The sequence below is a fragment of the Thermobia domestica genome, chromosome 10 (genome assembly GCF_964235325.1).
Source record: "Thermobia domestica chromosome 10, izTheDome1.hap1.1, whole genome shotgun sequence".
In the NCBI taxonomy this organism is placed as follows: Eukaryota; Metazoa; Arthropoda; class Insecta; order Zygentoma; family Lepismatidae; genus Thermobia; species Thermobia domestica.
In genome coordinates this window covers 34,236,065-34,255,774 of record NC_137463.1, presented here as the reverse complement: position 1 = coordinate 34,255,774, position 19,710 = coordinate 34,236,065, and the positions used below count along the sequence as shown (strand labels likewise).

Here is a 19,710-nt window from a genome sequence, read left to right as displayed (position 1 = left end):
TCTGAGAAGAATGGTATCATTTGTAATGTGCACAAAGGAAGTTCCGGAAGACCTCATACAAAAAGCAGCTGTTTCCGGACGAGCCCTACTTCTTGACTACAGAAGTCTGTAACACAATGTTCACGTGAGACCTATATTTTCCAATATATTTGTATGTATTAAACTTGGGGTGTTTAAATAAATTTAGTATTAAAGTTTATCTTTTGTTGAACTGTGTTTACATTATTTTGAAGGACTCTACAAGGTAATCAGTACTTCGATTACCATGAATATGAGAAATACGAATACAAACACAGACTAATGCCCACCTGCAACATGTAATATACCATAAAAGACTGAAAAGTTGACTACAAAACTACAGATGATTCATGCGATGTTAGAGCAAAACTAATAACGGTATTATATCGAGAAAAATTCAACAAGAAGGTCAATCACTGGCATTGTACCGTGGAGAAGTTGATTTACTCTCTTATATTCGGTACGCTCCAGTTTACCCCAATGGAAGACCTCTCACTTTCATATTATGCGAAGTTCTCCTGTTTCGTTACGAAAGAATGTTCACTGAGTGCAGACTCGGAAAAGAAACTGGTACTTACTTTCAAAGCTGGCTGCACATCCAAGTGACCATATACGCATACAGTCTTTTTCTTTGGGTCGCTTCCTAAAGTAGCTAAAAGAACAGGTGGCAAATTAATTTTTTTTCCATCCGGGAGTGTCTGAAAGAGAAAAAAGATAAAACGGAACTTACTTTTCATTTACCATACTTTCATCCACACTAATATGTATAACAATAAGTCTATATTATATACATATTTTATATATATATATATTGATATACATACCGCACTCATATATAAATGAATGAGTGCGGTAGGTATTTGAGAACACAGTATCCTGTACGTCATAGTAACAACTCCTTTCTCTTGCAGGTAAACATGGAAGAATCTAGATTAACCCGGGAAATGAAAAAACACACTGTCATCGTCTCCTTGGCTACAGGCCACCCCAATTCACAAATCGCTACATTCCTAAATTTCGCGTGGTCATTCATCCTCAAAATTCGAAGAGAACTGGGGCTGTCCGAGGTGATGTGGCCACATTTGTACTACACGAAACAAAATAGGACAATACTAGAATAATATAAATTTATATAAGTTAGAAGAATGTTCCTAAATATCTGCATTTCAATGGGATCAAACTTGATCATTAGTATCACTACGTCCATATATAAGCTAGTTAACTAACATGACTAATTGACATAAACAAAAACTTGGAATAATTGGTAAATAATAATTATTAACATATGATATTGGTAACAAAACCGGATTATATTATTAAAAAAATAAATACTATAGTTAAAATTAAAAATGAGATTCCTATAAGAGTGCGCAGAACGACTATCAACATCTAGTACTGCATAGAACATTTAGCTGGCGAATGAACTAATCCAAGTGAACAAGAGGTTTCAGTCGATGAAATGGCCGGGGAGCTTTACATTAGATATCCACGAACACATGCAATCACTCATGATATTCCGCAGCACCAGAATGTTTCGGTGTGGTTACTGCCTCGCCAGTTGTCTCCCAATAAATCAATGTAGGTCATCTCCCTACAGAATCAGCTGCGTTACGAGCAGGAGGACAACAGGTTCCTTAGTCAAACTATCATAGGAGAGAGAGAGTGTTTTACCCACCACTCCATTAGAAATTCAAGGTAGATCAATCGGCAGGTAGTGCTTCTCACCGGCTTCTAGCACATGAGAGGCGATCTTTTGCTACAGTTCCTTATAGAAGGAACCTTCAATGCGCAGCGGTAATGTGAAACTATGTAGAGATATGGAGAATATATATACTTACTTCTACACAAAATGCAAACGTTGTAGAATAATTACATGAGCAATACAAACATCGGGAAACTTATTCATGAGCTAACCCTCGTAATAGTGTTGTTTTACTTTCTTTTATAGTAATTGAAATGTATTTTCTACAAGTGCACTTTCAAAGGTTACGTTTCTATTTTCACAGAAAGTCCAATACTATGTGTACGCATGTGTTGAAAAATAAAAATCACCATATTAGAAAATGCATCTTGCCCTATTGCCTATTCGATCGAACTCCCTAAATAAGTTTAATATCGTCACATCAAACTACGAATTGGATCTAAAACAAAAAGAAAAAAATTCATACCTGTAGTCCCACATCACACAATTCAGTCTGAGCACCAAACCCTTTGAGCCGGTTCTCCGTCCACTTCACCATCTTCACGATCTCTGGTCGCGTTTCCGGCCATGCTGACACAGATTTGATTGCTACAGCTTCTTTCAGCGTCTGAATGTATTTTGCTTGATTGCTATCAATATGTCTGCAGAAAGAAAAAACAAAGTATATAAAATACGGTAAAGAGAAAATATAACGAGAAATTATTTAAGTACAGACAATACATTTCTTTGAGTTTCAATGAAACATCTCCGCTAATTGTTAAAAAAAAAAAAAAGTTCTGTTGAAAATACGTATCTTACATATACACCGTACCGGTACTGTTGAGGGAACATTTCTTCTAACATAGAAAGCTTATTTTAAGATCAATTCACTACTAAATTATAAATTACGTTCCCACACAATTATATTACTCATTTATAATATTCCTTGTTACAACGACATTATTTAACATAATCTTATTTTCTTCTATAGTTAGATATCTTCGAAAACACAAACCAAACTAAACTACTTGGAGTACCAGCCCATATGAGGGCTTGAGCCGCTCCAACGCCATCTGTTAGCGACCGGTTGAACTACGTCTAGCCTAGCGACGAGCACGTGGTCAGAGCTACGTCGACCTGTCACATCTTTCATTCACGTGACTCCCCAATGCCGAAAATTGGGAAGCATCGGCCGGAAATCGAACTCGGGACCACGTGCACTTGAGTACACCGCTCCAACCACTAGACAACGGTATCCCCTTCTTCGGAAACATAACAATATGATAATAACAACTTTCTCTTTTCTATTTGAAGCGTATGCTTCATTTTTAAACATTTTTTTTTTGCCTAACATATACATCACAAATTGAGTTTCTTTTTTTTCTTTTTTTGTACATAAATTTAATAATATCTAAAGAAAATTTTTTGCGGGACCTCAAACGAAAACGTTTTATAACAAATCGAGTTTCCAGGAATAAGAACATCTCGGAAATAAATCAAAGATCCTGGATGGTATCGCCAATTATAACAAATACGTTTTTACGGTATTGAAAAAAAAAATCAAGGTTATATTAGATTTAATGTTCAGTTTGCATTAGCTTTAGCAAAAGAAAAGGAAAACACAACGATAAAGCTATTATTTATCATCAGAAGTTTCCAGATTCTTGTTTTGTGGCCAACCAAGAATAAGAGTCAACATTGTTCAGCTTAATTAGTACTTTTAAGAAGAGAAAAAAAACTTCATAAATTCTAATTGTATAGATTATATTTGAAATTATAGAGCTAAATTTTTTTATGACTATTTATTCGTGCCAATTTATTAACAATTTACATCATAACAGATTGAAAGAGAGAAAAAAAAAAAATTAAAACATTTGCCTCCATTGTGGTATCTCTAAGATACTTTATCAACATTTTATAAAATGATATTGTTATATTGTTTAACATATCTAGTCTCCAACATGATTCTCGAACATATCTCATTAATACATATAAAACTCATTATCAATCAAAGAATTGGCGATCCATCCACTCTACTTATGTAGTTACAGAAGATTCTTTTACTTGGGCGTTCATTGCTTATAATGTCCCTGTCATTCATCAAACAATATGCAAGTTATGCAGACATAGGCAGTATCATCGCTACTACAATTCCATTTTTCAATTCAATAAAAAAAAAAAAAGTACGAGTAGCATCATGTATTACTTTACGTTAGCCTATGCATCATTCGCATAATACATCTACTATGAAAGCACTACTATCAATGAAAATGATATATATATATATACAAATGTCTAGCGAGAACGAAAGAAAAAAAAAAACTTCTACATATGCTCGACGGGGTCCAATTACTGAAACGCCTCTTTAAAGGATTATTATTATTTTTAACTTATTATCTCTGTTTACAACTAATTAAACTTATAGAGGGATGGATACGCTCTACTGGAGAATAGCAAGTTGAAAAACATTCCAACGTTATTGGTTTCCAACGAGGCAAATATCAATGTAGGCACGAACATTTAATTCTGCACTGTAATTATGGCACGTTCAAAGTAAATATCTACCTAACTGAAAATAAACAAACATAGCACGAAATAGTATTTTGCAAATAGTAATGTCGAACTCCGGAGGTATGTCCAGAGTAAAGTTCTCCCACATCGGCACAGATCTATTACTCGCACTCATCAAGATACGATATTAACATCGGAGGATATGTTATATTCAATTTTTCCTAACCTACAAAACTAAATATATGGTGCAACGAAATGAGATCATACATACGAAATAAGATTTTAAACCACTAATGTATTACGAGATACTATAAAAGGGCACACGACAAAATAATAATAATAGACACGTTTGAAATGCAATTTTATCAACATTACACGTCTTGAATATGCACATGACAAAATATGGCAAACACGGATACAAAATACATTACAGATTAATATCAAAGGGACACACGACAAAATATAGGAAAGTACGCTCACATCACAATTGTTACCGGTTCTACACGTAAGAAATGGAAATTTTATCTAACCTACATGCATGTATTACAAATACGATTAAAAGACACGTTAATATATATATATCAGAGCACTCTCAAAGAAATTTCATCTTAATGTTTACGACTGACATATGAAGCAATATTGAAGCGAATAAAATGAATTAAGAAATACTTAAATTTCTATTAGTGTAGACTTACACGTAACAAAACTGGGCACAGTAATATTATGCGGGAACCAACTTCGACTTGCGGGAACCAACTTCGACTTCAACCGGTACACATAACAATACGGATCCAATGTAAACAAACCGGTAATTGGTTTGTTACATTTTTTCCCGGCGGCTTAGCAAAAAAAATTTTTTTTAACTATTTAGAACATTAACAATTTTTTTTATTTTATTTTATTTATTCATTTTTTTTATGACTGTTTAAAGTCTTTTAATAATTCTTCTCTCTTTTCCGGAGAGCAATTGAACAATTTTACATTCGATAAATTTTGAGTCGGCACTTCTCTCCCCTCCAAATCTTTTAAAGAAACGGAGTTGTGATGCACTCGAGTCACAACAAAAGGCCCCGTGAACACAGGCATGTACTTGTGTGTGACCTTCTTAAATGCATCCGATTGAAAATGGGTTTTAACCATAACCAAATCCATTTCCTTAATTTCAATCACATTATTTTGCGACTTTCGTTTTCGTTTTGATAACAAACGGGGTTCCACCTGAATATGCCGTTTAGAATTTTCTGTTGTTTTCAATTCAGAAGGCCATGGAAATTTTTCTCGAAATCTATCGGCAGCTGAAAAAGAAATAAACACCTCAGCAGGCGTACATCCAATGGTGCTATTATGAGAATAGTTTAGCAGATCTTGTGCCGTCTTTAGCACTGTTTTCCATTTAGTGTGATTATGGCTGCACAATAATCGAATAATTCGGTTGAGTTCTCGATGCGAACGTTCGATGATGCCATTCCCAGAAGGGTTGTATGGCGAGACCAAGATGTGCTGAATCTGGTGATCATTACAGTAATTCTTCCACGTGTTCGAGAGGAACTGTGGGCCCTGGTCGGATACGATAAAATTTGGATAAGGGAAGAGATAGAAATATTCCTTTTCTAGAGTCCGAATAATCTCAGCAGCTGTGGCAGTCCTCAACGGCAGATAACATAGAAACCGTGAATAGACATCAACAATTGAGAGGATGTAGTAGAATCCATAACTACATGGCAATTTTCCCACGAGATCTATGCATAATTTGATATGTGGCTTATCTGCCTCAATATGTAGATCCTCACGAGCTATAATTCTATTGGAGAACTTCGTCCGGGCACACAATTCACAATTATTGATGAACTTTTGGAACGTACGTTTTTGTCCTTTCCAGAAAAACAATTCCTGAACTAATTTCAAACATTTACTAACGCCAAAATGCCCCGTTTCATGAACCTTCCTAATCGTCCTCCCAATCAATAACTCTGGGATTACTAGCAGCCAACGTTTCGTTTTCGAATTTTGAATATAGACCAAATTATTCACTATACGAATTCGAGAATCGGCACTGTTTGACATTTTCGCTTTTAATTCGTTACAGTACTTATCACCCGCTTGCATTTGCATTAACTCATTTACAGTGAACCACGTACTCTCATCATAACAAACAAAATTAACAAAATTAACAGAATTAACATGGTATTCTTCAGGTTCGGCAGGGAGTTCCGGAGTATTGCGACTCAATATGTCGGCTATTTTATTGTCCACCCCTTTTATGTGCTCGAACCGAAGATCGAACCTCTGTAACTTCCACAAAATTTTTGTGGTTCGGGGATCTAGGTTCTGTAACGTAAAAGCGTATGTCACTGCGCTGTTGTCACAATGAACCGTGACTTTTCTACCTAAAATGTAATACGAGAAATGCTCGCACAGAAACAATACTGCCAGCAACTCCAATTGGAAGATCGAATAGGAAACATCATATAACTTTAATTTTCTACTCGCATAGCCGATAACAAGAAGTTCTCCAGTATCATCATACTGAGCCAGATAGCCAGCCAAATTTTCTAGTGACGCATCCGAAAATAAGTGAAAGGGTTGATCGAAATTAGGTTGACTGAGCGCTGGAGGCTCACTCAACAACTCCCTCAATTGTTGGAATCTATTCAGCAATTCCTCAGTTAGACAATATTTCTTGTCTTTCTTCAACAAATCGAAAAATGGCGCTGTTAAGGCCGCAAACTGAGGAATGAATTTCCTTCGCCAAGAAAGAATGCCTAAGAAAGATCTAAGTTTCTTCTTGGTTTTCGGTATCGGAAAGTACTTTATCGCTTCGTTGTGTTTGGGATTCGGCTTTAATTCCTTCCCATTCACAATGTGTCCCAAAAATAAAATTTCAGACTTGACGAACTGACATTTCTTGAAATTTAGCGCAAAATTTCCAAAGGTTAGAATTTCAAAAAGTTGTTCTAAATGAATGAAATGCTCATCGAAAGTAGAACTAAAGCACATTAAATCGTCAAGATAGACTACAACAAAATGTCTAGTATCTAATCCAAAATATGAGTTCATCACGTTTTGGAAGATACTAGGACTCGACTTTAGACCCATTGGAAGGACACATAATACATATTGTCGACCTAAATATATAAAGCTTGTGGATGCGAAGGAATCTGGATGCAGTCGAATACCATAATATCCCATTGTAGCATCCATGGAGCTAAAAATTTTAGCTCCAGAGATGCGAGTAAGAATTTCGTTAATGGGTTCGACCTGTATTTTAGGACTTACGACCTTTAAGTTCAGTAATCTCAGGTCGATTACAGGCCTAACACCCCCTGAGGATTTTCGCACGCAATGAATTGGGTTGCGATAACTGCTGGGATGTTCCTTAGCTATCCCCAACCTCATCCATTTCTTCAATTCTTCCTCAAACTCTTTTTGCATAGCTTGAGGGATCGGATAGATTTTTCCGACCACAGGTTCTTGGTCTGTCAGTTCTATTTTATAAGGTTCGCATCGGATTGGCTTAGGATATTCGCAAAATAAGTGCTTGAATTTAAGGAGCAAATTTTCTAGTTTTAATTTTGTATCATCATCCAAATCATCACGACCTTTAATATGTTCTTTAATTTCTAATTCCGAAATCTCACCATAATCCTTACATTGTTCGCTAGAAAAAGAAAGAATTTGGTTAGGTTCACATGATTCAGAATTAGTATCTAAATGAACAAGGAGTATCTTTGGATAAGAGATATCCAGAGTTACTTCTTCCTCACTATTATTTTTCAAGATTAACTTTCTGTGATGACTATCCAAAGTAACTCTAAACTTAGCAAAGAATGGCGAGCCCAATAACAGTCCAGCTTTCATGTCCTTCACTACAAAGACTGGGACATTAAAAAGATTATCTTGTATATTTAAGGTTAATTCAAGCAATCCCTTAACAGGAAAATTATCTTTGCCTGCAAACGCAGTTAAGTGTACACTTGGCACTGGTTTGAGTTTTGCCGAACGAAAGGAATTTTGTAGGTTCTGCCAAATATTATAATTTAAAAGATTTAACTCAGCGCCCGTGTCAAGGATACACTTAATTTGCATTTCCTCCACCTTGCAATCTATAGAAGGGGAAGGAAATATCTCGAAATCTTGTTTGGACATATTCCCTTCTTCCTCTTTTAACACAAAATATGTTAGTAATTTCAAGGAAGACTCATTTTCAATCGACACATTTTCTTTCTCAAAAGAATAAAGTTTACTAACATTTTGATTCGGGGAGAGAAGTTGGTTGGAGCAGCCGTCGTCTCCCCTTAGTGACGACTGCTCAACATGTTTTCCGAAACAGCTACCGGACTTGTTGGTTCCGCAGTCACCGAAGGGTACGGTGGACGTAAAGCGGAAGTGACAGTAGTCACAACAGGTAAGTTTTGGGGAAACGAAGAAGTTACCATAGTAACGGAAGGACCTGGCATCATAACCGGTTTCATATTACTAAAGTTATACATGCCCGGTACCGTATATGGTACTGGCACTGGTACACCCCCATACATCGGAACCGGCTGAATACCGTTCATGGGTCTGAAGTTATTATTTCTATTTTTATCCCATCCTTGTTTTTGGTTCCGATTTCTTTTCCAGCTATTACGGTATAATTTCCCGTTAAAATTTTGAGGTTTATTTCCAAATTGTACACTACCTTCATTGCAAATCGGCTCGGTCTGTACTGCATTGTCAGTTCGACTAGAGCTATTAGGTAAAAAGAATGTTTTCCTAACCTGTGGTTTCCTAGGTTGAAATTTTTGATTGCCCTGATTTCCTAACGAGGGAGTCGGACTACACTCTAACTCAGCTATTCGTAACATTAAGTCTTGCACCGTGCTAACGGAGCCTAGTTTCAAAATTTTTGCTTCTTCCTCAGGAAGGCAGTCTAAAATCAGATCTTTCAACTCTTGATCTGACGGCGAAGTTACAATTGAATTATATTTTTCTACAATGTGCCTCACAAAACCTAACAAGGAAGCATGTTTTGACTTATCATACCGTAACGAGTAGAGGTGGCGCTTTTGTGCCCTCTCTAGTCGTTCCGATATGTATTGGAGCTTGAAAAGCCGCACGAAGTCAGAGAAAGATTTGATTTGAGAGGCGACACTACGATACCAAATTTTAGCTGACTTTTCTAGAACTCGTCCCACTATATATACACGATCTCTATCCGTGAGAACGTACATACTCATCGTTTGTAAAAGATCATCTAAGAAAATTTGTGCTACCCCTTGCGTCAATTGACCGTCAAATTTTGGGAAGTGATGAATTTCTTTGAGATACGTGCCAGCCCCCCTTTTATAAGAAGGACTAGTTTCCCAAGGCTTAATCTTTTGATTTAGCTCCAAACTTATTGGATTGTCCTGATCGTTAATGACCAAATCTCTATGACCACAATGATTCTCACTCATACCCGTACGAACCGATTTCTTTGTCTTTTTCATCTTTTTCAGACGATTAGCCCTGCGAAATTCCTTGCGGCATTTTTCAGAATCCGACGAAGGAGATGAAGAATAATTCATGTCATTCTCGGTATCATTTGCTAAAATTTCATCAAGTTTGAATACCGGAGTTCTCGGAAGTGCCTTATCATCTCGAACCGATCTACAACTTTCAAAAGGAGTTTCAGTTAAATTTAGATTACCACGGTTTTCGATCAAATTTTTCAAGGTTTCGGCATTTCGTTCACATCGATCACGACTATGACGATACGCATCAATTACATCTTTTTCTATCGATTGTATCATGTTGACTGTCTTTTCATTAGTTTCCCGAAATTGTCTATGTTCCTCAACTTGCCTCTCTTTTACATTTTGAAGTTCACTATTTAATCTTACATTTACTTTGCTAATGTCACCTTTCAAAGTTTCGATATCTTTAGCCAAAGTTTCAACCTTACAATCTACAGTTTCGGCAGTTTCTTTACAAATTTTACTTGTATTTTCCAAGTCTGACCTAACTTTGGTAATTTCAACATGCAAATTATCTACTTCTCTACTACAGAACTCTTTGACATTTTCTACAGTTTGGCCTAAATTTTGATTACTCTCCTCCAATTCAGTTCTTAATTGTGACACCTCACGTTTCAATTCACGTTTGACAGTGGATAAATCCTCCTGTACCACGGACAAAGATTCTTTAATTGTGACAATGTCTACCTTCAATTCATTTTTGTTAGCATCCATTTTATTATTCATAACTAACATTTCAGTTCTCAAATCTTTAATGATCCCAATTAAGGTTTTAAGTAATGGTCCCCCACCAATTTCGATTTCGGGTACACCTTTCTTTTTCGGATTTCGCACCACAGGTGGTTCAGTTTCTGTATCCAACGCACCATCCAATTTGCAGTCAAAACAAACCCATTTATTGTTAGTGGTACGTAACACTTCCTGTTCCTCATCAGGAATGTTCAAACAACGGATGTGGAACCATTGATCACAAGTTTCACAGCGTATGGATACACTGTCACTAGTATTACACTTATTATCACAACATTTAAAATGTTCGGTAGAACCATCTACACTAAGACTTTCGTCACTCATTTTTGCATTAATTGGGTCACGCGTCTAACAACTTGTCATCGTCATATCCACTCATTACTCTATCCACTCATTACTTCACATGCTTATCTCAATTTGGCACACAAAACAATAATTATAAAATATATTAAGACATACACAAATTATCAACTTAACAAATATCCTAAAGCTGAGGTCGCCAATTATAACAAATCGAGTTTCCAGGAATAAGAACATCTCGGAAATAAATCAAAGATCCTGGATGGTATCGCCAATTATAACAAATACGTTTTTACGGTATTGAAAAAAAAAATCAAGGTTATATTAGATTTAATGTTCAGGTTGCATTAGCTTTAGCAAAAGAAAAGGAAAACACAACGATAAAGCTATTATTTATCATCAGAAGTTTCCAGATTCTTGTTTTGTGGCCAACCAAGAATAAGAGTCAACATTGTTCAGCTTAATTAGTACTTTTAAGAAGAGAAAAAAAACTTCATAAATTCTAATTGTATAGATTATATTTGAAATTATAGAGCTAAATTTTTTATGACTATTTATTCGTGCCAATTTATTAACAATTTACATCATAACAGATTGAAAGAGAAAAAAAAATTAAAACATTTGCCTCCATTGTGGTATCTCTAAGATACTTTATCAACATTTTATAAAATGATATTGTTATATTGTTTAACATATCTAGTCTCCAACATGATTCTCGAACATATCTCATTAATACATATAAAACTCATTATCAATCAAAGAATTGGCGATCCATCCACTCTACTTATGTAGTTACAGAAGATTCTTTTACTTGGGCGTTCATTGCTTATAATGTCCCTGTCATTCATCAAACAATATGCAAGTTATGCAGACATAGGCAGTATCATCGCTACTACAATTCCATTTTTCAATTCAATAAAAAAAAAAAAGTACGAGTAGCATCATGTATTACTTTACGTTAGCCTATGCATCATTCGCATAATACATCTACTATGAAAGCACTACTATCAATGAAAATGATATATATATATATACAAATGTCTAGCGAGAACGAAAGAAAAAAAAAAACTTCTACATATGCTCGACGGGGTCCAATTACTGAAACGCCTCTTTAAAGGATTATTATTATTTTTAACTTATTATCTCTGTTTACAACTAATTAAACTTATAGAGGGATGGATACGCTCTACTGGAGAATAGCAAGTTGAAAAACATTCCAACGTTATTGGTTTCCAACGAGGCAAATATCAATGTAGGCACGAACATTTAATTCTGCACTGTAATTATGGCACGTTCAAAGTAAATATCTACCTAACTGAAAATAAACAAACATAGCACGAAATAGTATTTTGCAAATAGTAATGTCGAACTCCGGAGGTATGTCCAGAGTAAAGTTCTCCCACATCGGCACAGATCTATTACTCGCACTCATCAAGATACGATATTAACATCGGAGGATATGTTATATTCAATTTTTCCTAACCTACAAAACTAAATATATGGTGCAACGAAATGAGATCATACATACGAAATAAGATTTTAAACCACTAATGTATTACGAGATACTATAAAAGGGCACACGACAAAATAATAATAATAGACACGTTTGAAATGCAATTTTATCAACATTACACGTCTTGAATATGCACATGACAAAATATGGCAAACACGGATACAAAATACATTACAGATTAATATCAAAGGGACACACGACAAAATATAGGAAAGTACGCTCACATCACAATTGTTACCGGTTCTACACGTAAGAAATGGAAATTTTATCTAACCTACATGCATGTATTACAAATACGATTAAAAGACACGTTAATATATATATATATCAGAGCACTCTCAAAGAAATTTCATCTTAATGTTTACGACTGACATATGAAGCAATATTGAAGCGAATAAAATGAATTAAGAAATACTTAAATTTCTATTAGTGTAGACTTACACGTAACAAAACTGGGCACAGTAATATTATGCGGGAACCAACTTCGACTTGCGGGAACCAACTTCGACTTCAACCGGTACACATAACAATACGGATCCAATGTAAACAAACCGGTAATTGGTTTGTTACAGTTTGAGGTAAAATTGTAAAAAATATAAAATGAAAATAAGTGTTAAAGAATAAACACTGGCCCTTGAAATAAGAAAACGAAGTATACACTATTCAGAAGTTAAAACATTACGAGAAAGCGATAGAAATTAATATCAAGTATCTTTGACATTCTAGCTGTGTGGGACAGAAAATACCGAAGTCTTGGTGTACACAGAGGAGTGAACGGCAGTACTGAAGATAATTAAAAAGAAAAGAAAGAAAAAAAGAGGTGTTTTGAGAGGAAACCATATTCTGAGGAACGTGACAGGATATGATTAAAAAAAAAAAAAAAAAAAAAAAAAGGAGAGAAGTATGGCAACAATTAAGGAATCATATTAAAGAGGAAAATTCGTACGTCAAAACAGACAAATTTAATGGGGGAACTGTTGTGGATGAAAGCGTTACAGTTGGGATGACAAAATATTTATGATGTAGTATTACGAATTAAAATTATAATAGTATAAATTTAATTGAGGGACAGCGTAGTATAGTGGTTTGAGCGTTGGACTCAAGCCCATGTTATCCCGGGTCCGATTCCCGGTCGGTGCTTCCCAATTTTCGTCATCCACCCAGCGTCGTGAGGCAAACTGGGGAGTCACGTGAAAACAAGACATGATGGCCACTTGGTCTACAAAGCTCCTGATGTGTCTGTTAGTGACAGGGCGTCGTAGCGGCGGCTCAGGCCCTCATATGGTTTATAAATTTAATTGCTCGAAAAAGGAACACTAAAATACTTGCGGAAAGATCATTACAAGTATATCCTTATAGGTCATCAAATTTGAAAATAGCCTCCACGAAAACCCTTGGGCAAGATGATGTCTAAAATGCATAAGGAACAAATGTGTGGTATGTAGTGATCTGCAAATAATTTAGGATGGTATTTCTCAATTTTTCCAATCTGGAAATTATCTTCAACGGTATTAAACTCCGGAAGTATACAGAAATTCCTATATTATTCCAGAAACTACAAAAAAAAGTCAGGGAATAAGTGACCGATTATTCATTTACGAGGTATTTATTAGCCAGAAGGTTGCGAATAACAGTGAATCAAGCCTCTTTCCGTACTTGGTTTTCCCTCGACTTCACTTCGTCTCAACACAATCATAACATGAGTTAGCTAAGCTATTCATCCGAAAGTCCACAATACTCATCCCTTAATTAAATCCTCAAACTGTAAGCTGTGAGTAACAACAGCTCAGTTTGATACAAGAATATTGCGACCCACAACACATTCGTACAGGATCTACGAGTGGATCGCGACCCATATGCTGGGAATCGCTGATTTACCGTATCGACAACAGTATTAATTTTACCCAATGCTATTCGTATATACGCATACGAAATAAGAAAAATACAAAGTAAAACCATGGACTTGGTCTATTATTATTATTATTATTATTATTATTATTATTATTAATTTGATATTATTGACGACGTGTAAACGTTTGAGATAACGAAATACTGAATAAACATTAATGTACATGAAATTACATATTCCGTAAGAGAGAAAAACTATAAGTAATATTCTAATTAATTATCTTACTTGAAGATTTTCTGCAGAACCTCTGGCACACCCATACTTGCTGGTGATTCAGAATCTCTGAAAATAAAAATGAAATGAAATATTTAAGTTTAACGTCCCACGGTTATGCCGGTTAGGCTAAAGGAGACGGTGATAATGAGAAATGAGTGAAATGGTGGAATGACGACAGTGGGAGGAAACGGGAAAACCCCGAGAAAACCCACAAGCACGGTGTTTGTCCACCACAAAGTCCACACGGCGCGAGCTGGAATCGAACCAGGGACCCCAAGCACCGGAGGTGAACGCTCTACCACTGAGCCACCGCGCCCCCCTCTCTGAAAAGAGATGATTATTTCATTTATATATGTTTCAGAAGCAAATTATATACTTTTACGAAAACAGCGTAATTATACAATAGCTGATTTTATATATACACACATATATATATATATATATATATATATATATATATATATATATATATATATATATATATACTCATCGCTGAGAAGCATGTACTACTTTTTAACGAATATTTAGAGATTATTCCGCACAGGTGTCGGGAAGAATTTTCTGTATATATCGGTAAGTGCGATGTGTGTAATGTTTGTAAAACTCACTGAAAATTTTCAATGTAACTGAGTCCAGTTTCCTTTTTTCATACTTGCAAAGTATCGTATCGAAATATTAAAATTACCATAAGACTAGGAAAAATAGACTTACCTAGTGCCTCCCTATTTACACAAGGATTAGGATTAGGATTTTAGGGATGACGTCCCTTGGCGAGCACACAATCCAGGGAAAGGGAAGGAAGAAAGGACTGGGGAAGGAAGGAAGCGGTCTGGGACCTATAAGTTAGGTACCACCCCGGCATTTGCCTGGTGTGAATGAGGAAAACCTAGGAAAACCTCATTCAGGGTGGCTGGCCTGAAAAAGCGTGTTACACTTTCTCAACCGAGTGACCCCATCGGGAATCGAACCAGGGACCGCTCCTATTTACACAAGGTAAGCCACTTTTCGTATGAATATGTGCCCTATACCTGTCATAAATAGATACTTGTAAGACTACTTAATCCCAAAACAGTGATAAATAAGGATTAATAATGTTTCTTTTGGTTTCCTGAAATTTTAGTTTTTTGTAAATGATATTGTATTGAACTTTCTAGCACCACGAGGGTAGGTTGATAAGTTCTCAGACTACCCAGGTTCAAACAAACCTAGATATAAAAGTTATATACGTTTCTGAGGCTTATAATTTCTGAAGCTACTGTGCAAAATTTGGTTTCACTAAACCAATTTAATTTTTTCTTTTCAGGTCCAAAGTGAGGATGTCGGCCCACGTCCCAGAAATTAGTAAATTTGAACACCGTGCATTCATCAAGTATCTCTTCCTAAAGAGACTCTCGCAGAAGGAGATCCACAACGACCTTCTCACGACATTGGGGGACAAAGCACCATCGTATGCCACTGTGAAGAAATGGGCAGCGAACTTCAAACGTGGGCAGTTTGGTCTGAACGATGATCCAAGGTGTGGCAGACCAATTTCAGTGACCTCTCCCGAGATGATTGACGCCATTCACCGGATGATTCTCGACAATTGCGGAATCCCGCTCAAACAGATAGAGAACATATTGGGCATTAGTCATGAACGGGTGTGGAAAGTTATCCATGAAGACTTGGGTATGAGGAAGGCCGCGGCAAAATTGATTCCGAAACTTTTGAACGCACATCAGAAGCGTGAACGGGTGGAGACAAGTAAGGCAGTTGTCCCAACTTCAAGCCCTTTTTTTTTTTGCAACGACTGGTAAGAGTGGACGAAACAGCAATTGGCGGAATGGCGCCAAAGCCATTCTCCACGTCCGAAGAAGACTAGGACGCAGCGCTTCTCTGCTAAGGTCCTTGCTACGCTCTTCTGGGACTGCGAAGGAATTCTATTGTTGGATTATCTGAAGTCGGGTGAAACCAGCAATGCAACTTATTATACATCTCTTCTGAACAGCACTGAAGAAGAAGAGACGTGGAAAGCTGACAAAAGGGGTAATCTTCCTCCAGGACAATGCACCCTCATACAAGGCACGTCTGACATTGCAAAAATTGGAGGACCTACGGTTTCAAATACAGGAACACCCACCTTATTTGCCTGATTTGCCATCAGACTTTTATCTCTTTCCTAAATTGAAAATATTTATAAAAGGGAACGCATTTCAATGGCGCCGATGACGTCATTTCTCAAACAGAGGCCTGGTTTGCAGAGCATTGATCCGACTTCTATTTGTCTGGCCTGCAAGCACTGCAGCAGCGATGTGAAAAGTGCATTGCACTAGAAGGGGAATATGTTGAATAAAAACACCAAGCTTCGCTTCCTATCTACTTGTTTCCTTGGTGAGGCTGAGAACTTATCAATCCATCCTCGTATATAGAAGAAATGACTCAACAGAGCATAGAACTTCAAAGCACTTAGAACTGCTTAATAAATATAAATGGTAAAACGTGCTGTTGTAATAGCCAATAGCTAGTCAAGAATCATGTAATCAGGTACAACACTTACTAGCAGAATACTCGTTCTTCACATGGGATAATACGTATCATTTTGGACGTAAAGGGCTGAATATGAATGTAAATGGCATTGGACGTGTCACTGTTCTTCTTAGGACTTCGAAAACTACGATTCGACACTAATATCGGTCATTTTCGATCATTTTAAAATATCTCTCCCTCCTCCTTCCCTACGTTGCACCGTGAAAGTTATACGATAAAACCATGAGAGGCTCGAATTTCATCTATGTTGAAAATTTTATCGAGATCGGTCTGGTGGTTGAAGCGGCAGGAAGTCACAAACATAATTACTTTCATTTATATACTAGCAGCGTTCACCCCGCTTCGCTGCGGTCACCCCGGAACGCAATAAACTTTGTTACTTAGATAATTTTTACTTTTTCGCTTTCAAATTGCAGTAAATGTTAACATTATAGCGCCTGTCATTTATGTTAACCCGCCGAGTGACACGGTCATGCGGGTTGCATATAAATACGTTTATTTTTATACCTATGATGAACTAACAAAGGATTTGTACGTTATGGACACTTGAATGGTCAATTATCTCAAGACACTGGTAATTAAAAATTAAAGTGATATGATAAAAACCATCTAGGGTCCAAATCCTAATAACCCCCCAAAAATAAAAGAAATTGGTTCAGCCGTATTAGCGTGATGAGGGAACAAAGGATTTGTACGTTCTCTTTTATAATATAGATATAGATAGATAGAGATAGTATCCAGCAGAGGAATTGGGTGGTTTCTGAAATGACATATAATCAACCTAAGGACAGTAATTGTGATTCAATTCCCACCTGAATATTGCTCATTCTAGCATTAGAACTACGTGTAATTAAAAAATCTGACCAAACCAACCACTTATAAGTAACTATGGTCAGTTACCCGTTTTGCTGGGTTAAAATAAGAAAAAATAGTGATATGTTCCGTTAGTCAGTCACTTTTACTATTACTGAAGTGCTCTCTGATACCGGTCATTTTCGGTCACTTTTAAATATATCATCCTCCTCCTCCCCTAAGTTGCACCATCAAAGTGAAATGATAAAATCCATCCCAGTACCAAACCTCATTTATGTTGAAAATTTGATGGAGATCAGTCGGGTGGTTCAAGAGTTATTAAGTCACAAACATAGTCCCTTTCATTTTTATTTATATTACAATCTCGGTATTACATCATTGTCTGCATCCTGATGATGTATCTGATAAAGGCAACGATGTACTGCCGAAACTAACAGATTCGTAATAATAAATTGTTGTAAATAAATTGTAATAATAATAATAGAATAAAAATGATATCATATAATATTTGTCGTTGCATGAGTACGTACTGGTTGTCCTCCAGTGGAGTTAAAGCTGCAGGAATTCGGTTTGAATTGCCACGGAAAGAGTGACGTAACTAGGGGGGCAAACGGGGCTTGTACCCCGGGCGCCGGATCGGGAGGGCTCAAAATTGAGTAAATATTTGGAGAGCGTTTTGGTTGGTTGGTCAGGAGGACGCTAAGGCGGGTTCTTGCCCCGGGTGACAACTAGCGTAGTTGCGTTGCTGAACGAAAAATGGCCCAAAAATTACCCTATTGGAGCGCTACAATTCCAGCGCACTTTTACTTCTTCTTACAAGGGCACGATATGCTAGTCAGCCGTTTTGAAAATAATGGAGATAACATTTCGAAAAAAAAAGTTATTCTTTAATTGCACAAAAACTGACAGTTTCTAAAATGTCTTTTCTTCTTTCTAATAGGAAGGAATACAGAGTATTGATTAAAGTGAAGTGGTGTGTTTAGGGGTGTACGAGTGTATATACAGTGCAATTAAATTTAGTGAATTCAACATAATTCTGTTTTAGGATTATTTTGTATAACTGGAGTGTGGAGTGACTAAGTATTGTTGAGTTTTCCAAGAAAGTGAAAACTGCGCCTAATGGCAACGAATATTATGTATTGTAGAATTTAAAATTGTACATGTATTGTACAAGTTGTTCATTAATCCCCAGTTTCAATATAACTTCTGCGAAATACGGCTCATTATTCATTACTATCACTAATATTATCCTTTCTATTTATTTATTTTACAAATTTGTTATTAAATAACTTGATCACACAATTTTCCAGACAGAATTTTTGAGATGTACATCAGCAAGGAATCAAATCTCTTGTTACACTTTCGTTGTTTAAGACTACAAAGGACTAGTACCTACTTGAGTTGCTCTTGTCAATTTACTTAATAAAATATGAAATTCGATATACGGTACTTTAACTGAAAAAGATAGTATCTTATTAGTTATACAACCTTTCGTCAAACAAAGTGTTAGAAACAACCAGGAAAACTAACAATGATATACAAATATTCAGATCATGTCTTCCCTCTCCCCCCACTTTCAACGTTCAATCGCCGCCACTGATTAGGTCTTTCTTCCGCATTATCGTCACAAGTAAAATAATTAAATTCTCGCAATGAACCGTATATACTATAAATCTGCACAGCAAAAACTTCAAATGTACTTATTTATTCTTTCTTTCAATACACGGAGTAAGTTTACTACAAATCTGTAATACCTCAAAATAAAATTTTTAATTTAATGTCCCGCAGTTATGTCCTTTAGGCTAAAGGGGACGCATGATTAATGAAAGCAGTGGGGTATGTCAGGGGAATTTTAACCTCTCCTGGAACAAGATATTATACAAAATTAAACACTTATTATCATAAGATAAGTATATAAACAGCTGAAATATGAGTGAACTTCGGATCGTGACCCTCCTCCATCCCCCGCTGGCGA

At 36.2% G+C, this 19,710-nt stretch overlaps 1 protein-coding gene across 4 annotated transcripts in view; it reads right to left on the bottom strand.

Moving 5' to 3' along the window:
- Cndp2 (Cytosolic non-specific dipeptidase 2) overlaps positions 1–19,710 on the bottom strand; it is an 81,815-nt gene that overhangs the window by 32,138 nt on the left and 29,967 nt on the right. For all 4 annotated transcript variants that reach the window (XM_081727992.1, XM_081727989.1, XM_081727990.1 and 1 more), the window contains exons 2-4: positions 14,406–14,462; positions 2,187–2,361; positions 597–716 (exon numbers count right to left, since the gene is read on the bottom strand). In XM_081727992.1, coding sequence (XP_081584118.1) covers positions 597–716; positions 2,187–2,361; positions 14,406–14,440 — 330 coding nt within the window. In that variant the 5' untranslated portion in view covers positions 14,441–14,462. The remainder of the gene's footprint in view (positions 1–596; positions 717–2,186; positions 2,362–14,405; positions 14,463–19,710) is intronic.